The 21383-nt window shown below is 37.9% G+C and overlaps 1 protein-coding gene across 9 annotated transcripts in view; it reads left to right on the top strand.

Annotated features, from left to right (window-relative positions):
* PTK2 (protein tyrosine kinase 2) overlaps positions 1–21383 on the top strand; it is a 226858-nt gene that overhangs the window by 166593 nt on the left and 38882 nt on the right. For 4 of the 9 annotated variants that reach the window (XM_069854722.1, XM_069854721.1, XM_069854723.1 and 1 more), the window contains 8 exons: positions 2146–2229; positions 3442–3459; positions 7514–7570; positions 8983–9003; positions 10050–10147; positions 13801–13885; positions 17405–17505; positions 18885–19000. In XM_069854722.1, the coding sequence (XP_069710823.1) occupies positions 2146–2229; positions 3442–3459; positions 7514–7570; positions 8983–9003; positions 10050–10147; positions 13801–13885; positions 17405–17505; positions 18885–19000 (580 nt within the window). The remainder of the gene's footprint in view (positions 1–2145; positions 2230–3441; positions 3460–7513; positions 7571–8982; positions 9004–10049; positions 10148–13800; positions 13886–17404; positions 17506–18884; positions 19001–21383) is intronic. The other 5 variants (XM_069854715.1, XM_069854716.1, XM_069854717.1 and 2 more) reach the window with 5 other exon arrangements.

The following is a 21383-nucleotide window of genomic DNA, read 5'->3' as shown; positions in this document are numbered from 1 at the left end:
GTAGCTGAACTGAAGATGTCAGGCATTTAAGACAAAGGAGGCTTCCATTTAGTCTGGCAGAGCAGTTGGACAAACTTTGGACAATAAATCATGAAGGCAACGTTTGAAATGCAGAAGTTGAGTTAGACTGAGTATCACAGGGCATTGGGACGTGTACATGATTAATTCAAAGCACCTTGGTTGTTTCGATGTGCCCTTCATCTGAAGTTGGTCAGTCAGGTTTCAGTCAGCTTCTCCTGCCTATGTATCAGCAGTGGACAGCATTTCAGGCTTAAATTAGCTTTGTAGCCTGAGCAGACAGGTCAAGAGTTGAGACGTCCTTCCCTTTTAGATAGCTTGCCTTCCTTCCAGTGACTCTATACCTGCTCTTCTGTTTCAGTACTCAGTATTGGATTCCTTTGTTCTAATCTCAATACCTTTTCAGTAGTCTCTTAAAATAGACGTAGTATTTTTTTTCTTGCTATATCTAAAGCTTTTTATGAACATTATCCCAGGTTTGTGTTATTTCAGCACTGAAAATTGTACTGTCTGGTGTAAGGAAGAGAAGCCCCAGGGAATACAGTAAGGTGGTATGCACAGAAATGCTGATACACTAACTTATCCAGTGATTTTGCCCTCTCCTCGCACCTCCTTTAGGTTTTAGTGTTGCATCTGATTAATGTTCTGTCATTTCCAGTGACATGTAAATTTTCACAATTGACTAATGATTTCTATTTGTTTAATCACCCCAGCAGTTTTCATAATGGGACTTTGTTGTTTAGGATGCAATGATGAATCTCACCCACTTGTTTTAACTCAGAATTAAGATCGGCATCCTAGCAAACCATGGGCTCTACGTAGCCGGGCGTTACCCACTCAATTTGCATGCTTGAAATTCCACATGCATTCTCCAGATTGGAGAGTAATTGAACACAATACACCTCTAGAAAGATGCTGCATGTTGTCCCCTGAAACGTGGCTGCTAAAACCTGCACAGCTGTGTATAAGACGGTGCTTTTGTGGAAGTACAGCTGCTGTGGTGGTGCATTGGTTTCCAGAATGGATGCAAAGAGTGAAGTTATTAAAAGTTAATTCTCCTTTTCCATGCTTTCTTCACTCCTCCCACCCCTGCCTGGTATCTGGTGCCAGTGTGCAGCCTCTGTGGCTCTGGGCTTCTCTGTTAATACTCATACCTCCAGCCCATGTAACTCAAGGGGGATGGACCTCACACTTGGGTTTTGACTGCGAAGGACTGACAGCAACAAGATGCGGGTTTATAGTTTATTGGCTTTTTAAACCACCTCTCACATTTCCTGAGATAGAAGAGGGAGGAAAAAGAAGAAAGCAGAGAGGACCGAACAGATAACGAGAAGCAAAAGGAGCAGCTATCCTACATTCTTAGTGGTGTCTTGTGTCCCTCTTTCTCACCTTGTGACATCTCAGTTGTGGCTTCTTTGTATTTTCTCCTACTTAAAAACCTCCTGATAAGCACCTTGATAATTGCAGGTAGCAGGGTGACTTGGAAAGGGGACAGTATCCTGGGGCGTTCACCCTGGTGTCCTTGGAGAGCTAGAATATCAATTGGTAAGACAGGTCTGCTCTGGGGTGTTAGGTTTCCAATCATAAAACATGTCAGTGCTGTGTTTCAGTGGGGCAGAGAAACTGTGGATTTCCTTGTTCTGTGTAACCCTGCTATGTGGAACACTTGTTTTGTGTTAAGTATACTTAACATTCCAGAAAGTCAGTACATCCGTGTTTAAGTCTGGTGACTGCCACTTACATCAGAATTCAGCTACAGCTCCGTCTAGTAGAACTTAGAAGGGGAGCTTGCAAAACGGGCTTGCACTTCTGGGATAGACGATGTTCTTTGCGTTTCCAGTGGATGGTATATATGGTTGGCAAAAGATGACTTTTTAGTAGATTCTAGTCTCACTTTTAAGAATTGAAATACAGGTAACTTTGCTGTGGAAGGGAGTTTGAAGGAAAATACCAAATGTGCTTTAGAGTTCCAACAACATTCGTGTATCCATTTGCATATACAGAACTGTAATGTAAACCTTTACTTTTATGTTCATTCGTTGTAGATGTTCTCTCCAGTCTTTTTTCTTTTATTTCCAAATAATTTGTTTCTGTTTTTCTCTTTCCTTTTCTTGCCTCTTTGTAAAGGAGTCAATCACTGTCAGCATAAAGTAAAGAAAGCTAGACGCTTTCTCCCTTTCGTCTTCTGTTCCCATGAGTCGCCGCCTAAGGGTACTGCACTGCTCTTTGTATAGGCTGCCTTTTTAACCCAAAAGTTGAATATACTAACTCAGTTACTGTTTCTAAACTACTTTAGCCTCAGGTAAACAGAGTTCCAAGAATAATTTCATTAAATTTCTGCTACCCTTTCCTTCCTGTTGAATTGGATTTCCATGCGGTGTCACAAGCTTAATGGTCCTCATTTTTGTGGGGGACTCGTTCTTAAGCATCATATGCTACAGTGATGAACACATTAATAACTTCATTTGTGTATCTGTGCAGACCCCATGTACCCATGAGGGTTTTGGTTAATATGTTTTGAAGTCATTCTTGGACCCCTGATCCAGCATGCTTATGAATGAAATAGAATAGCAACAATAAGCATCAGCTAAGATCATTTTGAATTAAATATTGAATACACTGATGCTTTTGGCCGCATACTGGTTCAGCATGTGGTCTGGACTGGTTTGGCTTTGAAAGGAGTAAAAGAGGAATTGGAGTAATAGGTGCGTTTCTTTCACAACATTAATGCTTATTTTCTTTTTTAGTTATAAATAATGTCTAAAGTGCATCAGCTTGTGCTGTGGGTATTGGTGGGAAATAGGGCTGCTACCGTAAATGCAGAATATGATGCTCATTTGAACAGCTTCCCAGTAGAGTTGCTCTGTTTGCTACTTGTTTAAATTTCAGCTTTGTACAACTGCAATATGCTCTGTATAATTATTAATACTTAGATGGTTCCTTTTCTTACTCATGTCTTAGTGATAGCCCAGGAGTGCATTTCCTTTCAAAAGGTAACAACAGCTCTAGTATTTCAAAGTCATAAATGTGTGTGCAAAGTCAAATAGAACCGACTCCTCTTGCTGTAGGAGATTTATTTGTAGTGAAGTATTGACTTAAACTAGAAATTGGCACTTCATGACAATGCATTAAAGTAGTTCCACTCCCAAATATAATTTCTGTGCAAATTTGTGTTTGAAAGTCATTAACTCTGTTTCATCATACAAGCTTCTTAGAACGTATCTTTGTCCCTTGGGTTTTAGGTGAGAAGTCTTAAATTCTGCTACTTTTCTGGTTTCTCTTGAGTCAGGTATATAATGTAACTGCAGTCTGAATACTTTTGGATTACTTATGAATTTAATAGTATATTTTCCCCTCCCCCTTCTCTGTCCCTTCTCTCTCCCCCTCTTTTTCTCTCTCCTTGCATGCCACCTGGATCTGCAGATGAAATTAGTGGGGACGGTAATATGTTTTCTAGTCTGTGTGTTACTAACGCGCAATATGCAACTCTTATATCCATATACCACTTAATGCACATCTCAGTGATACATGTGACGCGGTTTTAGAATTCAAAAGCAGTCTGCTTTGGACATGAGCCGATAAATATTGTACTTTACAGGCTGTGCAACTAATGCTTTCTGCTAAACTGGAATTGAAAAAGGAAAAAACAACTTCAAACACACAGGGATGGGGCACTGCATGCGTTTGCGATGAGAGCTCTGGCATGACGCAAAGGAGGTTTATAGGTTTGCAAGAGCGTCCATTCAGTTTGATTGAAGTGGTCCTATCACAGCATTTTTTGGAACAGTGTGTGAGATCAATGGATGTAATGCGTGATAAGTGAGTCTACTTAGTGGTGTTTTAAAGGCATGGCAGCATCCAAGTGCTATGCAGTCCTACCGCTCCTTGTGTAAAAAGAAGCTGTACAGGATAGATTAATGTCGACTGAATACATGAATTACTAATCAGGTGTCAGCTACTCAAACTGCTAATTTTAAAGACAGATTTCAATGTTTTTCTTCAAACTTTTGAAAAATATTACAAAATGTTTAACTTTTCCAGATTTCAGTCTTTTTTTTCTAGAAAATACTGACTTGCTATCCTCTGAAAATGAGTTGGGGTTTGGTTTTTTGAACATATTTAATCTATTTTTCTGAAGGATTCCTTCTGATGTTGGAAAAAAAAAATCAAACTGCTTCTACTGATAGTGTATGTTTCTTTGTTCTTACAAGTAGGATATACTAAAAGGGCATAAAAAACAATATGCAAAGGAAAGTTAAAAGAAGTAGAGACAATGTCTTGTGGCCTTCTCTTAGTAAAATGTAAAAAGGGTGTATAGTTTTTCATCTCCTTTCTCTCCTTCAGATATAAATCAAAGAAAATACTACCCCAGTTTTCTTTCTTAAACATTAAAAATCCAAACAAGTTTTTTTCTGTCATAATTTGAGAAATGGTATGCCAGATACTAACTCTGTATAGCATTTTATTGGTGCTTATCTTCTTTTATAAATTATGGACTATGATAAATGGAGAAAAATCACAAAAAGGGAAATTTCATACAGGTGTTTAAGATCATGGATTAGCTATTGTGAATTTAATATCCAAGGATTTTTTCTGTGCTGTTTAATAAGTACATTCAGATTTAGTAAAGCTCAAATTGCCTCAGTCACCTCTACCATCAACACCAGCTTTATCTGAGAGCAACCTATTCATTTTTCCATCTAGAAGAATTTGGCATTGGCCAATAGGTGAAAAAATTCAGTACTGGTTTCAAAATACACAAGAGAGCAGCAGTAATGAGCCCTATTTTTAATTCTTAGCTTTTCCAGACTTACCAAGGACCTCAGAGATAGAAGATCTCCTGGAATTGCTGCTTTATTGTGAGAGATTAGCTCTCGAAACTGATATAACCAGGTTGAATGGGACTTTGAGCTGCCTGGTTTAGTTAAAGATGTCCTTGCTCCTGCAGGGAGCTTGAACTAGATGACCTATAATGATCCCTTCTAACCCAAAGCATTTTGTGAATCTGGGGTAACACATTGTGTCTGTAAAGCAGTCTCGAGAGTCCTGCCTAGCTGAGTTTGCTCTAGACTCTACATAGGTTCTGGATTATCTCTTATCAGACATAGTTATAGTCTTAGCGGACTGGTAATGGTCTCCTAGTATGTGCCTCTTAACTGTGAGGTAAAGGCTACACGTGAGGGAAGTCACAGAGTCATGGAATAGTTTGGGTTGGAAGGGACCATGAAGATCATCCAGTTCCAACCCCTCTGCCATGGGCAGGGACACCTCCCAGTAAGGTTGTTGCGGGTTACTTTGAGCACATCAGTGTTAATGCCTGTAATTCCCAGAATCAGTGCCAGATGTATATGCGAATTATTTTCTTACTTCATTTTATATATTCCACTCCAGAGTGTTAAATGTGTAACAAAAAGCATTCGTTTAGTGAACTGCATACATTTAATTTATTTGGATTGGCTACTGAGGACCCTTTTAGTTTCAGGACAGTTTTAGGCCATGTATCAAAACCATGTAAAGTGTTCTGCAATGTGCTGATAATGCTTTTATTATGAATTACCTTCATTAATTTAAAATAGAGAGAAGAACAAGCCAAGCCATTTATCACATTTTATAAGTGCTGTTCATAATCCAGCGTGACAAATGTTTTGGTTTTTTAAAGACTGATGTGGCACCAGTTCTAGTTTCCAGACTTTTAAAATACTTCTCAAATATGTTTATAATATATTTCATTCAGTCCATTTTTTATACAAAGATCAAATACTAGCTTGTAACAATACTTGATAGATACCACGTATAACAAAAGTTAAAAACATCTTTCCACAATATGACAAGGAAGGAGAGTGATTTACATATTGGTGCCACGCTAATGATTTCTTTCAAATGAATGCTTATATTTTAGAACAGAATGGGGCTTACTTTGTACAAAAACATTAGTTTATAATGTAGGGAGACAAAAACATACTAAGAAGGAGATTAGTGCCTCTGGAGTATGCTGCCTGTTTAGAATTGTGCATTTCTAATTAACTGAATATTCATTAGGTGACTCTGCTTTTTGATGTCCTAAACAGAAATAACCTAAATGACATAGAATTTCCTGATTCTGTTATACAAGACATGATGTATTCCTGCAGGAGTCAGGAAGGAAAATACCTTTAATTTTATTTAAGTAAAAAGCAGCTAGGTTGATAAAACTACATGTAGTCACTGAAGAGCGTTGAACTTCAAAGGTTGTAGTCAACCTGTAGTTTCCTAATTGTTGAGTATTTGATTTGTATGAAAATTAAGCCTCTTGCTTGTGTGCATGTGTAATATTTATGAGCCTTGCTCTGGTTTCAGAGATGGCTTAAGTTGGTTGAGCTGAGGGCTGCTGCCAAAAGAGATCATCCCATCCTTATTTCCACTCTCACTGTGGCTTTGTCCCATTCACTGTTCAGAAATCATACCTCTAGAAGTTGCCCAGGGAGTTGCAGGGATATACACATGCCGCAGGGCAGGTGGGGAAAAAGAGGGAGTAAATCATGCCTTTCAGAGGTGGCCCAATCTGTCATAACCTGAAATCAACCATCAAAAACTGCATGCTGGATTTGAAATTCTTCAATTTGGAGAAGCTCTCTGTGCATTTAAAGTTATGACAGCCTTGCAGTGAAAAATTATCTCACTGTTGTGGACTGGTTTTGTAACCCCCAGAGGAGTTTATCTGACCATTAGGAAATGACTACACACACTGGAAGTTCTCAGGGCAGAAGGACCTTCTGGTAGACTCGACACCATTTAAACCATTCTGAGAAAAGATGATGCAAAACTCGTAGGTTTTAAGCAGAGGAGGAAATACATTGTAATTTTTCTGAAAATGTTGAGAACTGGATGTTTTCAAACATCCGTGAGATGTTGATTTACGACAGCAGAACTGGGGATTAATTTCAACTAAACAAGGAAAATTGAGACTAAGGCAAGAAAAGTAGGTGTAGGGCTTTTAAGTGTGACTTAAAAGATCTTTATACTCTAGAAGACTATGGGAAATAACTCACCTTGCCACCTTGTTAGTAGATGGATGCTGCCCTGGAACATCTTTACTGTCTGTTCTGCCTGTTTGGCATAAAACCTAGGAAACTATTATTCACAATTTATTGAAGGTAGAGCAATTTATTCTGTTAATAATGTTTTCTCCTTACTGCAGTGGAATTTGCTGTTAAAAAGATTTTAAGTCAACAGTTTAGATGGGTTTCAATTACAGAACTTGAACTTTTTTGAATACAAATGAATCTTCCTTTTATTCATTGTTGAATGCATTTATGTGACGTATTATAATTGGCACCAAGGTCATTATCATACCATGGTTATGCATGAGCAAGTTTTATTCATGCTATTGTAAATGCGTCCCAGCAATGTTGAAGTTGGGGGTTGTGACATACCAGCCTTGATAAATTGGAGTTACTGTTCTGGAGCATTGTTTTCATCTGCTTTCCCCGAAACTCTTCAATTCCTCCCGTTACAGAGACAGATGACTATGCAGAGATTATAGATGAAGAAGATACTTATACCATGCCATCAAGTAAGTATGGTAGTTTGGCTATCCAAAAGCTTCTTTGATTTATTAGGGATTGAATCTTGTATTTCAGCTTTACGTAAAACGCGTGCAAAGAAAATATTCTTTATGATGTTTTGGAAACGCAGATTTAGTGGTTTTCAAGTTCAGATTTTGAAACAAATAAGACAAAATTCTGTTCTGCTGTCAGTGACTTCATAGTGAAATTCCTTTTATGTCTCAAAATGTAGAATTTTTGATTGTGATGCTGAACACAATGCTTAATGAAAGAATGTTTAAGATTTCTGTGATAAGAGCAAACAATTTAGAAAGCTGCTCTGTGTTGCTACCTAACTGTATCTCACTCTTGCTCTGTGACAGACTTGATCCTCTTGAATTCCTTGATAGAGGAAAGTCATCTATACCACATGCAATTTTGTTAAAGATGAAAGACTTCAGGAGTAAAAGCAAAAATGCAAAGTTCTTCTGAGTCTTCATCTTTGAGGTCAAAAAAAGGATGCATTATCCACCACGATTTTGGTTTATGGCATATTTGAATTATAATATCTTAAGGTGAACTACTGTAATGTGAAAGCCTTATATTCTGACCTTAAGAGTAGTGTCTGCGAAATTCCACTTGTCTTTTGCCAACCAACAATTTCTCTAGAAGTAGACAATCAGTTGCTACACAGACCTGCAAAGAACTCGAGTTATTTGAGGGGAGGATGGTCATAAAGTGGTACCATGTTCCTGAAGAACCATGAACATATGTAAGGATTTCTAGAGTTTGCCATGTGCTAGGAATGCTTCACGATTGCTTCCGTGTTTACAGCATAGTTTCCACTACGGTGGAAAATATTTGAAAAGCAAGAATATATGTTTTGAGAAACACATATATTTAATCATTACTATTTGAAAAGCAAGAATATATGTTTTCCAGAAATGAACAATGTGTTTTGAATGTCTTGCAGTAAGTCACTACATGATTCTACTAAAATAATTGCAGGATCTAAAAGTACTGTGATAAATTATATCCTTTATTTTTGTTAAATAAATTTTTGTTTTATTTGTGTGACTTTTTTTTCCTCGCTAATCTTTTCATTTAAATTCTCATGGAAAGAATTTCTTGTGGGCCCAGCCCTGATGTTGCTGAATGCTTAAGTGTGCCTTCAGTTCAAAGCCTGTGAGATGAGACGGGCTGTTGAAGTGAAATTCATTCAGTGCTTTGCTGGATTGAAGTGGACTCAAGCGTTCAGCTCTTGAAGGACTGAGCCAGTAAATATCACAAGAACAGACCTGTGACTTCTGCTAATGTAAACTTAAAATTGCATCACTATACTTCTTCATTTTTTAAAACGTTAAAAAATGTGTGTCCTTGTCTTGATTTTATTAAGCTCTATCTAAGTAAGCATTTGATTTTTCTCTTAATTGCACTGCAGAAAGCTATGGAATAGATGAAGGTAACAGGAGACCCCTTACCCATCCCTGTATGCTTGCAGTTTGGAATGATGTGGAATTTTTAAGTTTACTATTCATTTTCATTTAATAAACATTATTTATTTGTAGTTAAACCAGTTAGCTTTGGGATTTTAAAGAGGAAAATGCAGTACTGAAATGCCCTTTCCATTTCTTTTTTTATCACATTGTTATCCAGCTCTAGATGACATTTTTGTAGTGTTAATAAGGTCAAAATCATCAGTCATGAAGTCCTAAGCTGGTTGGGTTTTTTTTCTCTGAATAAGACAAGTAGAGGTGAAAACATATACTGTATGTGCTTTTCTGCTATTCCTGAAATATTTTTCCATGTCTGCTAGAAATTAAATTGCAAATGAAGTAATTCAATTGCAATTGATTAAATGTTTTGCTGAAGTACTGAGCCGTTTTTAACAGTAATATTCACAGTCTGTTAAGCCACGAAGTTAACAAAATTGCATAACTTCACAGAACATACCAATTTTACTTCAATTACACTAAGATAGAGGCATAGCCTTGCACTCAAATTTTTGCTTTGATTTTATCTTTATTTACTGTGGTCTAGTTTCCGTATTTTTTTTCTTGCAGTTACCTCTTTAAAAATTCTCTGGGCTCGGTTTGATGGTTTCAAGATCTAAAGTACCACATGGTGGAGTTCTCTTAAACATATAAGGGGATGTGGGCTAAGACTGTGTTTAGTATCATTGGTATTCCCTAGGCTGTTTGTGTTCTTTGTCTTTTACTAGCTATAATTAAGAAAGATTCAGTTGCATTGAAATAAATAATGCATAGTGGATAAGTTAGTAGATTAAATTTCACTATTCCATTTTCATTGTTTTGATTCAAACGTTTGTTTAAGAGGTTTCCACTGTGTGGATACGGCATTTGTATAGGTTGGTGTGCAACAAGTGTTAATCTTAGTGTTTCACATGTGAGACATTTGAGTGACTTAACTTTGAGTTTTGTATCTTGTGGATTATTTCTTTGCCCTTCATCAGGAATTTAATATTTTAAGTGCATTATATTCTTATAGCCAGAGATTATGAAATTCAAAGGGAGAGAATTGAACTGGGGCGCTGCATTGGTGAAGGACAGTTCGGTGATGTACATCAAGGAGTTTACATAAGTCCGGTAAGCCTCACTTGTCAAATAAAAATTAAAAAAAACAGTAAAACCTTTCTAGTTTAAATAAATAAATAGATAGATAGGTAGGTAGGTAGATAGATAGATAGATAGATAGATAGATAGATAGATAGATAGATAGATAGATAGATGGATGCTGAGTCTTCTGTAACAAATGAAAATTGACTTTGTGATTCATTTTGCAGAATAATCAGCATGTACAAACTATTCCTGTGTTTTAGATAAGTAGAAAACAAGCTCTAGAGTAGTTTCTCTATTCCTAGATCCCTATTTTGTATACATCAGGAAAGGAATTAAAAGAGCCAAGTAAATTTTTCAGGACCATACCAAATCTAGTGGTTGAGTTGGAATTAGAAGTCATTACTTTTAACCCCAACCATATACTTTCTTCCTCGAGTGTGCCTAAGCGTGGTAAGCACTTATCCCTTTGGCCATACTCCCCTTTGGAGCACTCAGCGCTTTAAAACCTTTTCTATGGCTTAAAACAGTGTTTATGGCCGTTCACCCCGGCTTGGGCTCAGGTTCAGTGTTAGAAGCTGCCAACTGTGTCAAAATAAGCTAATCCAGCTGTGCTGAAATAGAGAAGGAATTTCAGTCTGTTATGCTGGAAGGTTATCAGCTGTATCTTACAAAGAAGTTTGTATGTTAATGAAGTTACTACTTTTTCCTGAAAGAAAAAATATAATAAACTCGGGTGCTGATCCAGCAAAACCCCGGTGCATAAGAGTCGCCTCAATGAAACCAGTGAGGTTGGCAGCACGCGTGCAATTGAGGCTGGTGCTTACATGTTTTTCTAGACTGCAGCCACAAAGGGGAAGATTGCAATTAAAATGGATGGAAAAATAAATCTGGGGAGAAGGGGAAGCAAGAAAAAACTGGAAAATTATTCAATTTCAGCCAATTTCAAGCTAATAAATTATTGTGCAAGTGTAAAATGAAGATTTATTTCTTATTTGAAGAAGTTAAGCAACTGATATTCATTAGATGAAATAATAATTCATGTGGACAACAATCTAGTTCTAACTTCAGAGACAGTATTTTCCAGAAACGGCTGGTTGGCATCCTGGGCTCGGTGGGTTGAATTAATCAATCTGTAATGCAGTATTTAAGTAAATAAATAAGGATAAGTATTTTACATTTCAGACAGGTTTGAAGTCTGTTCTTATGGCTTCATTTAGAGAAGCAACTCTGAGATACTTTGCATTGAGTACTTGAAGAGTTGTGTTTCTCTGAACTTGAGACAGTGGATTAATCCAGTGCTCTGTAAAATCAATTAAAGACCCTTTTCTTAAGGACTGTTGTTTTGGAAATGCAGTTTCTCCCCACTCTTTGTCCTGAATTGTAAAACAGATTTTACTCACTCCCCTTGTGTCTAGTTTGTGCTTTTTTAAATAGCAACCTGCTGATTGCTTTTATCAATAAAATTTTACGACATTTAAGACGCTTGAATATGTGAAGGGTAAACAGAAAGGTATTACTGTTAGATTTTAATGTACTAGTCACAGAGTGTAACTTAAATCGTAGAATAGATAAAAGATTAGTTACAGTAAAGTGATAGTGTTTCCATCCTTGTATGTATTCAGCTCCCATGCAAAAATATAGGAGAGATTTCTGGCCTCTTGTTCTGCTCGTTCAAACTTGAATCTAAAAAATCTTATGTAGCCCTGTGCATTGTACTTCTTAAGTTCTTGTTCTAATGCAGCATCCACCTCTTCTCAAATGCTGCTCACTGTAGGTAGCCCTGAATGGAAAGTCCTATTGCTCAGATACAAACAATTCAGATAAGATGGTCTTTAAAGGCTGATTTACTGTGAGATTAATCCGAACATTTTGTTACACAAGCTGTTGATACATCCTCCCTGTTTTGTCTCCTTATCCACAACCAAAAGATCAGCCAAACCTTTTCCTATACTCCTTGTGCAGGACATCTGAAGTCTTTGCTGGCTGCAGACATTGATAGTCTTTCTCTTTTGATGCCTATGTTGGTTGTGAGATGTTTCAGAAGCTCTCTCTGTGACATGAGGAGAGGGATTGGTCTGTCTGGCCTCCAGAGGTCTCATCCAGTGCTGGTTATTGAGTCCTGATTTTGGGTGGGAATAAAAGCACCATAATTTACCACCAGTTTTTCAGTCAGTGTATGGGCACATTTACATATGAGAGAAGCTTTTAATTAGCGTTTTCCTGCAAAGTCACCTTGAAGAGACATGTTGTAAGTAACTTAGAAAATAGACATTTAAGCCAAAAATATATAAATATTATTCTAAATCTGATGATGTTTGTCTGTAAAATTAAAACTAAAATACTACAGACATGAGCAGACATAGAAAATAACTCGGAATCGTCATCTATCACTGGCCTTAAAAACTAGATGAGGACCTACATCATTGATTCATAGAATGGTTTGGGTTGGAAGGGGCCTTAAAGATCATCCAGTTCCAGCCCCTGGTGACATGGTCAGACACCTTCTACTGGATCACTTTGCTCAAACAAGCAACCAAGGTGGCCTTAAACACCTCTAGAGATGGGATATCCACAACTTCCCTGGGCTACCTCTTCCAGTGCCTTACCACCCTCAGAGTTAAAAAATTACTTCTTAATTGTCAACCCTATAACCTTTCAGGGAAAGGTCCATTTGTAGTCTTGTCATTAAACAATGCACAGCTCCCAGATTCCCAGCTGGACAGAAGGCGTACTGGTGCTTGAGCAGGACCATAGCTAATGTAGAAGCTTAGTTTTAAAACACTTCAGGTGCTTTCCATCAACCCGTTAAGACTTCATACAAGTGAGATCAGCTGAGCACCACACGTTCCTGCGGGATACACTGTTCTAAAAATACCATTTTCTAAGTGAGTCATAGTGTTTTGAGTAAGAGTGATGCTCAAACACCTAAAGCTTCCCTTCCGGAGCAATGCTTGCATCTTCTCTGTGCTGTCTGTAACTTATGGAAAGGGTATTTGTGAAACACGTTGAAGCAAGAGAAGATGAAAGGTACTGCCTGAGCCAAGCCTCCTCTGGGCTGCCCCAGTTCTTCTAATTTTTTGGAATTCAGAGGATAAACGATCAGATGGTAAAATCTGTTTCTGGTTTTGAATACGTGTGTTCTGCTAAACTCAGTTATAAGCCCTTAATATAACTGATTGTGAAGCTAATAGGTAAAAATCTTTGGTTTACTTCCTTTTGTAGTTTGAGTTCACAATTACAGGCAGTCTTTGCTCTGCAAGAGATACAAAAAATCCTTTATTTAGCTTTGAGGGTTGCTTGCTTGCATGAGCCAAGTGTGGGTTTTAGGCATAGAACTATTTTTTTCCTCTGCTTTTTATTGTCAAGAGTTTAGGATCCTCAGTAATGCAACAAGTTTATGGTACTGTTCAGTTAAACTTACTGCCTTTTGTCATAATTTTTGTACAATTTAACATAGTTTAAAGCAGATGGTATATTTCCTGGGTGCATTGGATGTAAATGTTGTATACTAGGTCTCCTGATGATAATGATGTTTTAACATTGAAACTTTCAAAATATAACTTCTTAACTATTAGTTAATAGTCATTTTCTCTAAAGCAGTTTTTGTAGAATTTGAAAGGACTTCACTTTTGGTGAACTGTATTTGGGCTGTTCAGTTATTTCTCTATAATGTCTTTCAGGAAAATCCAGCCATGGCTGTTGCAATCAAAACATGTAAAAACTGCACCTCAGACAGCGTTAGAGAAAAATTCTTACAAGAAGCCTGTGAGTATTACAATACTTACTTTGGAGTAGTTTCTGTAACTGGTCCTTGCAAAGACTACAGCCATCTGTGCCGGGAACTTCTGAGAGTAATGGATCTTTTATTATATCTCTCATGACCTTTGCCTCTGCTATGATATGTGCCAGGAAGACTGCTTTACATCCCTGCATTACCCATAAAAAAGATTATATGTGGGTTCTTTTCTTTTCTGAATTGAACAGTGACTCCCGTGGGAACCAATTTTGGAATATTAGAGATCTGATCCTCTATTTTCTAATCTCTCCTTAAAGAATTAAAAAAAACATAGCACTTGTCTTGGTGTATTCCTTAATGAGGTCAGGTTGTTGTCTTTGTTAACAAAGTTGCTATAAATATTATGTCTAAAAGAGAACTGTTTTAAAAGTTCAGAATTAAAAATTATGCTAGAACTAGTCAATTTTCCAACTAATTGCTCACAAACATTGCATTCCCCAAAGGGTACATTTCGTGGGTAGGAGAAGGATTTTTGTTGAGATGAATACCAACAGAAAACTTCTATAAGAACGTTGTAATTACTGTTTTCTCTACTGTTTGGGTTTATAAGCAAACTAAGATATGAGTCTTGAGCCTTAATTTTTGGCTATTAGCCTCTGCTATTGTGTATCTGTAAATCTCCTAAAGGTATTGTGTTATATCAATGAACTATATGATTATGGTCAGGTATTGCTGTGTACTTTTATTTACTTTTCCTTTGTTAGAGGATTTTTTCCTAATTGTTCAGAAAATCTGTGCCTATAGCTAATCGCTTCTTATTTTGGGATGTCAGATTTTTCTTAAATTACTATAATTTTTTCCATTACATTTCTAGCTGTTGGAAAAGTAAGTACCATTGCTTATAGTAATAACTTAGCAGTCAAAGGTAGGCTGCTGTCTCTTAACAATGTAGAAAATAATTGCTCATTGAATGCTCCTTATTATGCTTTGAGCTTGACAGATTAGGAAGTGCCAACGTGGTAGACAGATAAATAGCGCTTTTCAATTTTGATTTAATAATTTTGCCATTTCTTTTTTTTCTTCTTCTTTATTCTCATTCCCATCTGTTACCTTTCTCTTGTGTTCAGATTGCAAACTCTCTCAGAAGATGCTGCCTCCTGGTTTGTAAGAGCACTCCTCAAAAGGCCCATATCCTACATCTGGAGAGGCAGAGCTGGTCATTTCCCTGAATTAAGAAATTATTTCCTAATATATAATTTAATAGTAGGATATTGAAATATTTTAGGGTTTTAGGTGTTTGCTTATGGTGGAGTTTTCAATACTGCAATATTTTAGTATTGGTTCTTGCGAGGAGGAGCATCTTAACGTAAAAAGTAGATGAAAGAAAATGTGATTACAGCACCACCTTTCTTCATTCCTGTCTGCTTTTGCATAGCATTGTATTCCTATTAATGCATTTGTATATGCTAAAAGGCAAACTCCCTGCTCGGGGGAGATGTTTATTGATCTTCCTCGGGCTTTTTGGGTAAATGGTTCCTTTCTAGAAGAGATTCTTTCATCTTACTTCTAGAAGCTGGATGGCAAAAAGAGATAAATACTACCCTTCTGAATTTGTGAGTTTGTTGGTTAACATTGAATTAATTTCTGGGAAGGAATTTCCGACAATGCTAGATTTTATATTTAAAACTGGTAAAACCACATGGTATAAAACTGTTTGTGTTGATTGCCTTTCCATTCCTTTGATAATTAAAACCATACTCCTTAATTTTTACATCAATGAAGCAGCATTTCCATGTTATAAAACATTGTAAGTAGCATTGAGTTTGGCACAAGAGAACCCCAATATGTTTATAATATACACTTTATTTATCAAGATTTTGGTACTAACATTGGATTCAGACAGGCTAGTTTAGCAATGCAGACTTTCTCGAGGTGTCAGAAAGAGCTTCCCTCTCTGAAATTCCATTTACTTATGAAGGGAAGAGGGGAATTTATTAAGTTAGGAATCTAGCTTCAATTCTGTGTAGTATTTTAGCTGTTGTTATTGCCTCTTTGACATCTCATTATTTATTCTTTTTTATTAATCTGTTAAGGTATGGCATTGATAGGGACATTTGTTTTACTGTTGTTTTTTCTGTTTTATTCATAACATATTAATAATGTAAAGAATTTGTTTCTTCACAGGAAAATACATTACTGAACTATTATAGCAATATGTTTTATAAACCGAATTGCCCAAGGATTTTTCTTGGAGTTTGTGGTGTTGCAGCATGTGTTAGTTCTATGGTTGCTGTGTGCCGATGTGGAAAAGTAGAATTCAGAGCTGATCAGGATAGGAATCCGAAACACTTGCTGGTTTTAGCTTGTGACTAATAAAAAGCCGAAAGATAGTAGGTTTTATTCTTGTGTAATTTTAGGCAAACTGAGGCAGATGTTCCAGTTCGGTAATTACCATGTATTTCTGTTGACAACTACAAGCTGTAAATATACGGGAGATACTAGTTTAAGATTAAATTAAGGATATTTGTCAAGTCTTTATCAGAGGAAGGACATGGATCTGTTGGAGTGAGCACAGAGGAAGCCACAAAGATGATCCGAGGGCTGGAGCACCTCTGAGGACAGGCTGAGAGAGTAGGATTTGCTCAGGCTAGAGTAGAGCTGGCTCCAGGGAGACCTTCTAACAGCCTTCCAGTACTTAAAAGGGACGTACAAGAAACTTGGAGAGGGATTTTTTACAAGCATATGTAACGACAGGACGAAGACAACTGTAAATTGAAAGAGGGGAGATTTAGATGAGATATTAGGAAGAAATTTTTTGCTGTGAGTGTGGTGAGGCACTGGAACAGGTTGCCAAGAGAAGTCGTGGATCTCCCCATCCCTTCAAGCAGTTCAAGTTCAAGTTCAAGCAGTTCAGGTTGGATATGAGCAACTTGATCCTGCCCATGGCAGGGGGGTTGGTACTGGATGATCTTTAGGGTCCCTTCCAACCCAAACCATCTTATAATTTGTATGTGTTATTGCAAAAAAAATATTGTGAATGAACTGCTGAGATTGAAATATTAATTAAGTCCATAGTAAATAAAAAGAGATGTGAATGTAAATGACTAAATGAGATTTTTCTCTGTGTCATAAACTGACACACATTATTTCCAGACATTGAAGCATAGATACTGTTTGCTCCTTCCTCCTCTTCCATTAGAAAGGCGCAGGCGAGCTGGTCATGCACTGTCAATATAGGTCACTGTTATAACTTGCATTATGCTCAACCAGGGTAGAAGAGCCAGAGAATCTGACTTGACTTGCACCTTCCACTGCAGTTTACTAAAGCAAGCGGTGTTTCATACTGCCCACAGCATGTTAAATTGCCAGATGTGATTCTATGATTCTATGTTATTGCCTGCAGACAGTTGTTTTGAGACCTGCAGAACTGCAGTTGCCTTTTCTGGTCAAAGACTAAATGCTTCTTAACCAATCTTTTTATTTCTATTTAAAAAAGGGGGTTTATGTAACTCATTAACTTTTTTTTAACTTTTTTTTTTTCCTTTTAGTAACAATGCGTCAATTTGATCATCCTCACATTGTGAAGCTCATTGGAGTTATTACAGAAAACCCGGTTTGGATAATCATGGAACTCTGTACGCTTGGAGAGGTATGAAAAATCCTCATGTAAGTTTTGTCTTCTCTCTGTAAGCTCACAGATACTTTTGGAAAACACTGGAAAAACCACTTCTTGGAACTACCACAAAGGCATTCTCGTCAAGCTTGATATGTTACTTGTTTGCAGAATTATGGACTCAGAAACAGGAGTGGCAGATCTTGACCTCACTCCTCCACTGAGGGAACTGCATCAGCTCATACCAAAGTGATTTAGTCATAGTTTGCAGAGAATTCAATTGCTGTTCCAGAGTTGAGGGCATGGCTTGTGTCAGGATGATGATAATGCAATATCACTTAAACAGCATTTGCAAACTTACCTTCTAGAACTAGTTCATCTTTTATTCTTCCTGAGCAATACTGCATTTTCCTTTGGAATGCTGAATTTCTCAGTTGTTTTTTTTTTTCTGCACAGTCTCTATAGCAGAGACCCTAGATAAGGTGACTTTCCTCATGATTGTGCCTTGTGGATGAATGGTTCAAACAAAACTAGACCTTGGTCTTTATAATACATTTGTTTTCATTGAGCTACATGTTTCTGAAAACATGAGCTGCAGTGATAATTCATACTGCGTTGTAAGATAGTCATTGGAATTCTCAACCTGCAGAATGTTGTCCAAGGGGACAAAAAAGGCAGAAAAACTTGTAGTGAAGTCATTTTCTGTCAAAAATTGTCAAATTTCCCTTCCAGTACCCAAATCACTTTTCAAAGCCTTGTTTTAGTTTGTAAGGAGCTCTGGTACCACCTCCCCCTAGGTCCAAACTGCCTTATACTGGGAATATACCTTATAAAAGTTCTGCATGGATGTTGGCTGCTCTGAGCTAAATGGAGTTGTTTTAGCAAATACAGGTTAAAGTTCATGCTTCTAAAGCAATGTTGATCTAATTGAAGTTGGATTGGCCGTGTACTGTTTTGTTCTGATATTATTAACCCAAAAATATGCACCATTCTCAAGGGAAGAATGCATAAGTCCTGGAGTGCTTTACTCTGGAACAGCAGCAGTGTGTGCTCTTAGTGTTCAAAAGGAACTTGAATGCAAGGCACAAAATCTTTTTATTTGTTTGGTTAACAGCTTTCATGTAGAAAGGACTGCTTGAATTTAACCCAGAGTCAGATTTCTTATTAAAATCATAGAATCATGGAATGGTTTGGGTTGGAAGGAACCTTAAAGCTTATCCATTTCCAATCCTCTGCCATAGGCAGGGATGCCTTCCGCTGGATCGGGTTCATGGCAAGTGATTTTCTTTTCTCGTCTAGTCTTAAGGCAAAGCATGGCCATTGGTTCTGTAAACTTTGATTTTAATATGCCTTGTTCAAATTTGTAATTTTTTTCTCCTAACCTCTTTCCTTTTTTTCTTTCTTTGCACAAAAAGTTGAGATCGTTCTTGCAAGTAAGAAAATACAGCTTGGATCTGGCCTCTCTGATCCTCTACGCTTACCAGCTTAGCACAGCACTCGCCTACTTAGAGAGCAAAAGATTTGTACATAGGTAAGACTTTATACACAGATATCGGTACCTGTATATTTTAACTGTAACTGCTTGAAATTGTAGGGAATACAAGATGTCTTAGAGGACAGATTTTTGACTGGCAGTATTCTGGCTGTTATATACACTTGGCTCAAGTGAAAACAGACACTTATTACACATAATTGTGTTCTTTGAAACCTTCCTCTTCTTGTTTCTTTTCCTTGACTTGTGATGAATGTGTAGCAGAAATACTTTAAAACTCTTAAGATCTGCTTCCATGGTCTGTGTCAGTCTCCATATTAGCCTGTTTCTCCAGAGGCTGCCACCAAGCTTACATCCTTTTCAAGAGTGACACCTGCTGGCCCCCTCCTAGACTGGCTCCGAGAGGGTGCTGGATTTTCATCGGAATGGATTTCAACCGACTTGTCCCTTTGTGGTTACACTATATTTTAAAGCTGTAAACTTCAAAATACAGAAAAGCAAAGCAAAGGACGGCTGATCTCCTAAGTAAAAAACAGGGAAAACAGAATATTTATGAAATACAAGCACTTGCTTAACCAGAAAGTGAACCTAAATTTCCTACTACGTGTGTTTTGACTTTTATTCCCTTGAGTTTTAATGTGAGATTTCTAAGGAGAAGAGACTGGCTCTAGCCTCTTATTGTATGCAATTAAAAGTTGGCAGCACCCCAATTAACACATGCTATTTCGTTTTGAACTGGAGTGCTTTATTTGTGTTTAAATACTTACATTTGAATTCTATGTATGTGTTATATGTATTGTACAGACAAACTCATGTGTATGTGAGTATTAGGTATGTACACATTGATATTTTATAAAACATTGTGAGTAGCAGCCCCGTAGAATTGTTAACAGATACTTGAATTTTGGTCAGGTAGCTGTTTATTTGAACTCTAGCAATATGATTTTGAAATACAACTTATTCATGCTGTAATGAAATGGGAGAAAACAGCACTGCTCAGTTTGCTTTACTTCACTGCTCAAAGCTGACTCAGTCGGTGCTTAGTCAAGCCCGCTGAATTCCAAAGTCATCAGACACATACAGTGGGTTATCTCACCTGGGAAGGTGCAGTTTCATACTGCATGAGGATGAGGGATGATGTGATTGAAAGCTGCCCTGCGGAGAAGGACTTGGGGGTGCTGGTTGATGAGAAGCTCAATATGAGCCAGCAGCTCACAGCCCAGAAGGCCAACCGTATCCTGGGCTGCATCAAAAAGAAGCACAGCCAGCAGGGAGAGGGAGATGATTCTGCCCCTCTGTTCCTCTCTTTTGAAACCTCATCTGGAGTATTGTGTCCAGTTCTGGAATCCTCAGCATAAGAAGGATAAGGAGCTGTTGGAACAGGTTCAGAGGAGGGCTACAATGATGGTCAGAGGGCTGGAGCACCTCTCATATGAGGACAGGCTGAGAGAGTTGGGATTGTCTAGCCTGGAGAAGAGAAGGCTCCAAGGAGACCTTATAGTGACCTGGGTGGGAGGCGAGGGAGGGACTGTTTACAAAGGCTTGTAGTGATGGGACATGGGACAATGGGTAGAAACTGGAAAGGGGCAGATTTAAATTAGGCATAAGGAGGAATTCCTTCACAAAAAGGATGGTGAGGCACTGGAACAGGTTGCCCAGGGGGATTGTGGCTGTACCATCCTTGGCCGGGTTGCATGGGGCCTTGAGCAGCCTGGTCCAGTGGGACGTGTCCCTGCCCATGGTAGGGGGGTTGGAACTAGACGATCTTTAAGGTCCCTTCCAACGCAAACTATTCTATGATTCTATGAGAGAAGTGTCCCAAGTCTTTCCATAGTCCCTGCAGTATCACTAAAAACTTAGCTCTTTATTAAGAGGCCTCTTACAGGACTGAGATCTTAAAATGATTCCTTGCCTTTGCAGAGTAGGAGGCAGCTTTTCTTCTTTTCTTCAATTCTAATTGCCAAAAATTTTTAGCCTGTGATATTTCACAGAATCACAGAATCACAGAATAACCAGGTTGGAAGAGACCCACCGGATCATCGAGTCCAACCCTTCCTATCAAACACTAAACCATATCCCTCAGCACCTCATCCACCCGTGCCTTAAACACCTCCAGGGAAGGTGAATCAACCACCTCCTCAGCCGCTCCTCATAAGGCCTGTTCTCCAGCCCCTTCACCAGCTTTGTTGCCCTTCTCTGGACTCGTTCCAGAGCCTCAACATCCTTCTTATGGTGAGGGGCCCAGAACTGAACACAGTATTCGAGGAGCGGTCTATTTAAATAGATAAAGAATAAAACTTTTTCGTCTTATGTTTACACTGATGGTTATGCTGTCAGATAGCTGTTACTCATAAGGATCAAACATACTGCAGCATCTCTGCAAGCTTCTCAAAATCAGTAGACAGATATGTAGTTGCCTTTT

The sequence above is a fragment of the Phaenicophaeus curvirostris genome, chromosome 3, assembly GCF_032191515.1.
Source record: "Phaenicophaeus curvirostris isolate KB17595 chromosome 3, BPBGC_Pcur_1.0, whole genome shotgun sequence".
Taxonomy (NCBI): Eukaryota; Metazoa; Chordata; class Aves; order Cuculiformes; family Cuculidae; genus Phaenicophaeus; species Phaenicophaeus curvirostris.
This window is presented reverse-complemented; position numbering and strand designations above follow the sequence as displayed.